The 9,525-nt window shown below is 41.1% G+C and overlaps 1 protein-coding gene across 6 annotated transcripts in view; it reads left to right on the top strand.

The window, feature by feature from the left end:
* The first annotated feature begins 467 nt into the window (after nucleotides 1–467).
* SSBP2 (single stranded DNA binding protein 2) overlaps nucleotides 468–9,525 on the top strand; it is a 273,310-nt gene continuing 264,252 nt past the window's right edge. Inside the window, exon 1 of one of the 6 annotated variants that reach the window (XM_019715082.3) lies at nucleotides 468–788. In XM_019715082.3, coding sequence (XP_019570641.1) covers nucleotides 727–788 — 62 coding nt within the window. In that variant the 5' untranslated portion in view covers nucleotides 468–726. The remainder of the gene's footprint in view (nucleotides 789–9,525) is intronic. The other 5 variants (XM_019715079.3, XM_074328767.2, XM_019715081.3 and 2 more) reach the window with 5 other exon arrangements.

The raw sequence follows: 9,525 nt of genomic DNA, 5'->3' as shown, positions 1-9,525 counted from the left end.
AAGGTCGAGGGAACAGCGAGTGTATCAGTCGCCAGCCGTCCCTCAGGGAGCTGGGCTGGGGCAACACCCCAGGGAGGAGGGCTGAGGGCGGCAAAGATCAATCCTGGGTACCCGCGCGGGGTCACAGACAGGAGAGAAGCGGGAGAAGGCTGCTGGGGGCCCCCAGAGTGGCAGGGACCGTAGGTCTGTCCGTGTACTCAGCCGGCGCCCTGAAGTCTGGGGCCGCCAAGGCTCCAGCTCTGCCGGCTCCTGCCAGAGACTCCAGGCCGCACTTTCCCCTCCTCCCGGCGCCTTCTCTCCAGTGAGGAGCCGCGCGCGGGCGGCGCAGGGGGAGGGGCAGCGGCGGAGGGAACAGCCAGTTGTTTAAAATCCTTCTAGAGCAGTTTCTAATTCCCCCCTTGCGCCGGGGTTCGGAGGGGGGAGGGGGAAGGAGAGCGGGAGGAGGGAGGAGAGCGGAGAGGGAAGGAGGGAGGGAACCCGGGAGGGAGCGAAGGAGGGAGGAGACTGCCGCTTAGGCTGTAGCTGCCGCCGCGCGCTTCGGAAGGCCTGAGGGAGGGGGAGGCCTGTCAGTCTCGCGCGTTGCCTGGGCAAAAAGGGCGGAGCTTTGGCGTGGGGTGGCCAATAGTGGGGGTGGCTGCGTGGGTCGCCATGGGGACGGGGCTGTTCCCGGGGAGGCTGTGATGGGTTGACAGGTGCGTGACAGTGGGAGCTGCTCTCGGCACAAGCATGTACGGCAAAGGCAAGAGTAACAGCAGCGCCGTCCCGTCCGACAGCCAGGCCCGGGAGAAGTAAGTGTCTCCGCTTCTCAACCACCTCCTCCTGCACACGCGCGCACACACACGCACGCACTCGCACACTCTCTCGGAGACACACAGATACACAGACACTCTCCGCCCGGGGAGAGCCGGGGGTGGGCTGGCAGGGGGAGGGGTACGCGATCTGGGGGCTTGCGGTGCGGGGAGCGGCTGACTCCCAGGAGGTGCTCGCGCGGGGAGGGCGGCCGTGGGGTCTGCGGGCGGGAGGGAGCGAGTGTGTTGGGGGGCGGCGGCGGTGCTGGTGGAGAGGATGGAAACTTGTTTGGGTGACTGAGGAAAATAACCCGCGGGTTCACCTCCTTATAAAGTAACTTTAGAGCTGGGGCCCGGGGCTGCGGGGACCCGGAGAGCTACCTGGGGTCGCGGGGCGGGTGCGAGGGGGCAGCTGCGTGGAGGAGGGAGCGCGGTGGGAACGTGGGTATTTGGAGGAGCCGGCTGGGGTCCTGACGGACCGCACGAGGGGAGCCACAGCAGGGGCTCAGGCGCTGGGGATCGGGGCGGGGAGTGCCGGGCAAGGCGAGGGCGGCGGTGCCGGGAGCGCGGCGGACGGAAGCCCGGCGCTGAGCGACCGAGCGGGGCCCCGCGGGGCGCGGAGACGCGCGCGGGGCGCGGAGGGCGTGTGCGGGCGTGGATCGCGTGGGCGTGGGGGCTCTCCTGGGCCCGCGGAGGGACGCGGCGCTCTCTCTACCCCGCGCCTCGTGGAGCTGGGGCAGGGGCGGTGGGAGCCGGCGGAGCCGTAGAAGTTTGGGAGTCTGAGAAGGACCGAGTTCCCGGGGAGGAAAAGTGTGCTGGCGAGGAGTAGGGATCACTGGAGCGAGCTGGCGTTTCTGCCTCTCGCAGCCGAACCAACTCCGCCGCGGCGGCGGCGGCGGCTGGCGAACTTTTTTGGGAGACTTGCTGCTTCCCAAATATCTGGGGACCGCGGCTGCCTGGGAGGCGGGCGGGGTGGTGGTGGTCGTGGGGCGCCCGGAGGGGGTAGTTGTGTGAGCTGCAGAGGCCGGCGCGAGGAGGGTTGTATGTGGTGGGCAGTGGGCAGTAGTCCGAAGAGGGATTTACAGAAAGGGGAGAAGCGTAGAGGTGGGAAGGAGTTGTTTGATCGGGGTTACGGGAAGATACAGGTGTTAACTTTGGTGGGAGCCCAGGGGAGGCCGGCAAGAAAAGAGCCCCTCCGGGCCGGGATGGCACCGTCACGGCACACTGCGAAGCAAGGTTGTTTGCTGCTATTCTTGTGTACTTACTTGTAACGGTGATTTGGTTGTTACTAAAAATGAGAGTGAATAGTGACTGTGACCACTGAGGAAGAACCCCTTCTTTCTGTGCAGCAGATCAGTGATTCCCAGTAACCACCTCCACTCCAGGGTGAGGCTTATCCTTGTCGTTGAATACGCTCTCCCTTTCCGAGGGGTTTCATACTGGGGAAAAGTGAGAGCATCTCCCAAAAGCTACTTTGGTTACCTTGCGCACGGAAATAGCTGCATAAATAGAAACCGAATTCGCGACTTTCCTCTTTGCTTTAGGCAGTTAGTCTTCCTCTGAAAGTTTCTTGTGCCCTAGGGATGGGAGCATTTCCTAATCTTTGGGTTGGCAGCAACACAATCCCCATAGGATTTAGGGGTGGCAGGCCTTGATGTAGCGAAACAACAACAAAAAAATTAACGGAGAGATGCTGTCCCGCCCCCCTCCCCCGAGAGGTATTTTCTGAGGAGCAACATTTAGGATCTTACTGCTGTGACAGGGGATATATAAAAGACTTAGCGTTATAGCTTGGTTAAGCAACAGCGGTTACTGGAATTGAAGTTGAAATAACAACCTAATTTGTGTGCATTAATCATTTGGTCGTATATAGCTGATAAAATAAAAACATTTAGAGAAGGATGTTTTAATGATTACAGACCACTTGCATTTCATGTTCCTAGGAGTGAAGGAATTGAAATGTATTGAGGCATAATCTTATCTATTTGGGGGGTGATTTAATTTGAGAATCAAATTAATTCTAAATTTCAGTTGAACTCCCTGGAATGGCTGAATTTAATCTGTATTCTGATACCTTAGTGAAAAAAAAAATTTAATATCTGAGATAATTAATGAGGAAGTTGGACCTGGTGTGTCTGTGGTCCTTTCTAGCTCTAATTCTGTGATTCTGTCATGAAAACAAATAATTGCCACTTTTGCTGTCAGATCTACCAAATGGAACACCCAGTAACATCTACTCTTGTAAGCAAAGTGGTGAGAGTTCTGCTAGATGGTGCTATTTGATTTAAATATATTTCTTCCATTCATTATAATTGGCATCAGCCATCCTGGTCTGGCTTGCCTTATGAACTAAATATAGGTGAAGAGGCTTCTTTTGGAGAATTGACAATGACTGTTCTGGGTTAATTGTTGTTGCATTAATTTCTAGGTGAATGTTGTTTGAATCTAAGACAAACATTGAGGTATATTCTGTTTTACAGAATAAACTAAATTTCATTTTGGTGGGAGAGTTGATCTGATTGCTCAGTTTCTCCCTTTATGTTTTTTGGGGACTTGAATGGCACTGTTCTACAACAGTGTACTACTTCTGAACACAGAAATCTTGAAGTTGTCTTTAAAATGGATGTCACCAGATTTAAACAAAAAATTTTTTATGGTGGTAGATTAAAAATGTAACTGAGCAAAGAAGAATTCTCTTTTAGTAAGCAAATTGGAATTGTTCTGATCTTAAAAATCACAGAAATAATTTGTTTTTCAGTAATAAATATGTAAATATTTTTAGTAAAAACATTTTGAAAAATGAGTCATTATCAACAATGGCATGCATGTAAAGTAAAAATAATTAGTTTTATAATCTATCAAAAAATGTTTACTAACATGAATTCATAATGGGGTAGCTGACAACTGCTTACCAATATTATATCTTTGTTTTCTCTTTCATTAAGAAGTCACCATTGGAATACTTGAAATTAATTTGTTGGTTGTACAGTTTCTATAATTTTAGTATACAGTTCTGAACACAAAAATGGCATAGAGAATATAGTCAATAATATAATAACTGTGTCACTTATAATAACTTATAAGCCATCTGTCACCACACACAGTTATATATACTAGACTTTTTGAGGGGATCACTGCGTAAGGTATATAAATGTCTAATCACTATGCTGTACACCTAAAACTAATGTATGTCAACTATAATTTAAAAATAAAATTAAAAAAAATGGCCAGTCAGGTTGATTACTTATTTTATTGTTTTAAAAAACAGACAGATCAAGTCTATACAAAGGTTTGGATTAGGTTTAATTATAGAGAGAATGATTGAAAACCCTTGGAGGGAGGTGGGATGTTTGTATAGAAATTTAATTCTGGTCCTGTTAGGTCATTTTTCCCTTTTGGAGGCTTTCTTTATAGCACAAATCACAATTGTAATTAAGTAATTATATAACTGGTTGTTTAATTTCTAGCCTCCTCTTATATGTAAGTTTCTTGAGGGCAAGGGATGACTTCTAATTTCTTCTCTGTGGTATCCTTGACATTAGGGGTAGGCCGTAGTATGTTGAAAGCACAAAATAAATATTTGAATAAATGAAGTTGTTGGAGTCAAAGGAATTTTTTTCAATGTGGAAAAAATCTTTTTCAATGACCTCTACAATAAGGACTTTGGATGTTTGAGTTCACATTCTATAGCATAGTTGCATTTCAAAAATAGCCAATAACAGCAAAACAGTAATTATTATTTATCATTCTGTGTGCCAGTTACTGTGTTCAGTGCTTTATACATAATTTGACTAATTCTCCCAATTCTGCAAGATAGTGATTTTTTTTTCTCAATTAAAGAAATAAGAAAAGTAACTTGCCCAGGGAATCACTGCTAAGTAGGTTTCTAATACAGATTTCTCTAACTTTAGAACCTGTGGCTGAAACTGAAAGATGCATTTTTCAGTATACCAGATGGCCTTTCTCATCTAAGGGTAGGATGCTATAGATTTAGGGAACAGCATTGCATAATTAGATATAAGAAACTAAAGATTTGATCAGATACGTGATCTTAACCATTGGTTAACTCTGATACTTATACCCTCCATTTTGATAGACTGCAAATATGTGCGTGGTGTGGGGAAGACAGAAATTTTAGGAGTGAACGTTAAAGCTTAAATAATGGAGAATTTTTGTTCATTCAGATTTTTCCTCTATGAATTTTGTTTGATCACTTAAGTTTTAAAATTAGATATTGTAGTAGTTGTGAACAATTCCTATATGAAATGTTGCTGAACTTTAAGCCATACTGCTGTAGAGAGATAACTGCCACCTACAAACTGATGAGTAGTGGTAATTACTTTTTTATTAAACTAATTTGATCCTCTAAAGTATGGAACAGCACAGAAATATGAATCTACTATAAAGCAAAGTTGAACATATGATACACATACTAGACAGTGACATTATATTAAGTAAACTAGTCAGAAACTACAGAAACCAAACTGCATCTAACCTGGGACTCTGAAAAGTAACTTTGGTTTTTAAATTATGAATCTTTTAGTTAAATATACTGAGAAACATATATATGCCCATTTTTACGTGGTCACAGAATGAACATTGAAATAGTACTCTATGTAAAAGAAAGTTTATTGGATTTAGTATCTGCCAGCATCACCTTACTGTCCCCCTTTTTTTTACTGGTTACTCATCCTGAAAAATTTTAAACCCTCTTTTCTTTCTTTCTGAAGGAAATAAAGTTAAGACAAATGAAATACTACAGATCTCTTTAGAAACTTGATTGACGAGCAGTTAACGCAATTCAAGATTTCTAAAACTAATGAAGGAATACCATTATGGGAATGAAATTTTCTGTAAGATATTAAATTGACTCTCCCCTTCTCAATCCCCAGGATGTTTCCTCCAAAATGATAAAGAACTTGTATCTAATATGTCATCTTGTCTGTGAGAATTTTTCTTTCGATTGCTCTCTTTTCCATTATTTCAGAAATACTGAAAATTGAGTTTTTTGAAAGAAGAAGCCTAAAAGAAAATGTGTAAAATGTTGAGAGTTAAATTTTAGCATTGTTTATCCAGAGATTTATCTTGACTCTTAGAAAAAGTATTAATATTGTAATGTATTTTCTCAGAGCTGTGAAAGAAAAAAATGAAAGGTTTATTCCCACACTTTAGAGCCAGTTTGCCATATAAAACCAATTCCAGGTGAAAAAAAAAATAATTAAATTTTAGTTGCTCTGCAGTAGAGGATCAAATGTGTCTTTTATCTTCAAATACTACTAGAAAATAGAATTATTCTTTTTAAAAATTAAAACATACATTGTGGGGTGGGGGAAATATATAGGTTGCAGTTTATTGACATTTCACCCCAGTAGTTTAGAGTTGGAAGTAAAATTTGGGAAAAAAACAATTTGTATTTAGAATCTTTTTTCTTCCATAGAGATTACAACTGTGACATTAATGTTGGTACATAGCACTGAGGATTAATGTACAGGATTTAAAAGAGTACTGGTGCTGGGACTACATATTTAAAAATATGTACTGAAGATAATTATAATTTTGTTTCGGAGTACACGGTGGGGGGGGGGAATATTCTCTGCAATTGTGTGTACATTATTGCTTTGACATTGGTATGGGAATGATACAAAATGTTTACATGCTAGTGACATAGTATTGGCAAATAATATGTGAGTCTTTGTAAATATATGCTAGAATATTATTTGTATTAATAACTTATTGTTTCCCCAAGGAAGGATTTAAAGTAGCATTGGAGCAATTGAATAAGATATATTTGTTAACATCTGAAGAATTTAGAGTAAAAAATAAGTGGTTATCTTAGATTTTAAACCTTACTTACTAGATTTTGTATATATTTTACGTATGTAACATCTATTCATGTAAGGTTTTATCTATATCTATATCTATCTTAACATGGCTAGGACTATGAGAGTTATTTGACCATTATATCAAAACCTCATGTATTCTATGAAAAGTGATCTGAAGGGTGGTCAATCAAGATTTATATCCTACTCATTTTCAGGAATGTCAGAGAAATAGTAGAGGCTATTCTTACCATGCCCAAACTGTGTATCTTATTTATTGTGTGAGGACATTGGAAAACAGGTGGACGGTTGTCCACCCAGGGAAGAAGAATAGTTATTCCAGGTAACTTTTCATAGTCCTACAGCTGCCCAAATTTATGGGCATAATGGATAACTGGTAATTTTTGTCAAAGTAGGTTAATAGTTAAAGATTTTTGAAGAGTGGAGCTAATTATGTTTTGTAATATTGACAGGACCAAAATTTATCTGGACTCAGAAGAGCATGGATAGTTCCAGTGCAATGGAGGATTTAATATTTGTTCCTTGTCCATCTTTAAAAGAGAAATTTCAGTTGGTGGCACTTCTTTAATAATGATAGAACTACCCTCATATTTTACTTTAAGAAGTTTGATTATTTTATTGCATGTAGGATACTAAACAGCTTTCTGACAGTAATGAACTATCGTAACATCTTAAATCACAATTCAGCTGGAGTGAACTTGAACCAATGACCTGGAGGTCTCCTACTTTTGATCTTCTGTATTAATTTTGCTTCATGGCATATCAAACAAAGTTTGGTGCAAAAAATTGTGGAAACTGAAGTATAACACTTTTTTTTCCTATTTTTAAATATACTTTTTGTAATTGTAGATCTTAATATAGTTTTCATTACTAGTATAGTTTTAATTTTTGATTAATATAATCTAAGCCGTATTAAAATAGTGACAAAATATTTGTGAAGGTTAGAATAGATGAAAATTTATATGTATCTCTGTCCATGTAAATTAAGGGAGGAGTTTGTATTAAAAACAGACTCTCCCTGAAATTAATATGATTATTTTTTGTTAGTGATCTGATATTTGCCTTGATTCTCCTTTTATTTACCTACTTCAAACTTGAGAAAGCTCCAAGAGCTACTAATAGAAGAAAGCTCGGTAAATTAATTATTAAAAATGATTTTATTTAAACAGGATTAAAGTGAATGTTTTCTGTTAAGAAAACAGAATCCTAACTACTACATAAAGAATTTGTGGAGTGTTGGCATAGAAGGTTATAGTTTAATTGCAACAATAACAGCAGTGTTATCATTTGAGTATTTTGTTTATGTTTAGACTTTACTTGCATTGTCTCATTTAACCCCCTCAATAATCTACTAGACTCGTGGGTTCTGTTTTCTGTTAATGTTACAGAAGTAACAGAGGCTTAAGAGTTTATCATGCTTTTGGCTGCAGTTATCAAAACAGGAGATAGAAAATGGCTTAACTGATCAGAATTTAAAAATAAATCTCATCTAACAAGGCATCTGGAAGAGGTAGTTTCAGAGTTGATTCAGTGAATCAAGAACATCAGGGTTCAGGCTCAGTTTCTCTGCCGTCATGATTTCCCCCTCAGGAATGCACTATCCCTACATCAGATTCCCGGGGTCACTTCTCATACAATCAAGTAAAAAGGCAGGGTGAAGGGCAAGGTTTTTCCTTCTTCATGTCTCTTTATCAGGGAGGAAAACCTTTTCTTGAAGTTGCTTAGCAGATGTCTTCTTAGGCCTTATGGAAGACAACTGTCACATTCCCTTCCCTAAAAACAATTCCCTGCAGAGGTAATGGCATTACCATAATTGGCTTAAATCAGTCATCCTTCACCCTCTGGGCAGGAAACATTGCTCCCTAGCACCTGGACTACCTAAACAAAACGGGATATCTGGCAAGGAAGATGTATCTTGAGGATATGGAGATAATAAAATGGGTCTCTGCTTTCATGAAACTTACTTGCAAGTTTAAAGGAGAAATATGCAATAATAAGCAAGTAAATAGATGTGGTAGGCAATTTCAAATAGTCTTAAGTGCTCTAAAAGTAATGAAGTGCGGTGATATAATATAGAGAGTGACTGGGAGGCTACATTAGAGTGGGTAGTCAGGGGAAGGTTCTTGGAGAAGGAAACATTTAAGCAGAAACCTGAGTAATATTGAAAGAATCAGGAGAAGATTTGGGGTTAGGGCATTTCAGGCAAGTTTCAAGTACCATTGAGGAAACATTTCAGCATCAGCATAATTGCTCAAGGATACATAAAATATGAGTCAAATTTGGGATGAGGAGCTGTTTCCTAGAGCCTGGTTTTGGTTTTTACTGAAGAATTAGGTGACGGTTCTTGTTTATCTGGGTTTTCCTAGATAGTAAGGTTTGGGAGATACTATCTCGTCTCCCAAACCCCAGGGGTACAGTTGTTCCGAACAAGGACAGTGGAACATAGGCTTTTATGATAATGTTGATGATAGAAATAGCTAAGATTTATTGAACACTTGAAGGCTGTTGGGTTGACAAAGGATGATACAACTGGCATAAAATTTCCCCAATTGGATTAGACCCCTTCCCTCTGTGCTCACACAGCAACTTCTACTCTTCCTTTTTCACATCTATCATAAACTAACGAGTTATTTGTGTGATCTTCTGTTTTATGTCCCATCTCCCATTTAGGTTGCAAACTCCCTGAGGACAAGAACCATGGTGTTATCTCCAGTGTATTGTCACTGATTAGCACAGGGCTTGGAATTCTTACTAATATTTGAGGAATAAATGAATTGAGGATTTAACTTCCATTTATTGAGGATGATAACCTATCACAATCACTATATCTAACTCATTTCCTCCTCAGTATTTCTAATATTTGGTACCAGGATTAATACGTAATTTCTAAAGAAGTG

This window comes from Rhinolophus sinicus, chromosome 3, assembly GCF_057876585.1.
Source record: "Rhinolophus sinicus isolate RSI-liver-muscle chromosome 3, RSI-T2T, whole genome shotgun sequence".
Lineage (NCBI taxonomy): Eukaryota > Metazoa > Chordata > Mammalia > Chiroptera > Rhinolophidae > Rhinolophus > Rhinolophus sinicus.
This window is presented reverse-complemented; position numbering and strand designations above follow the sequence as displayed.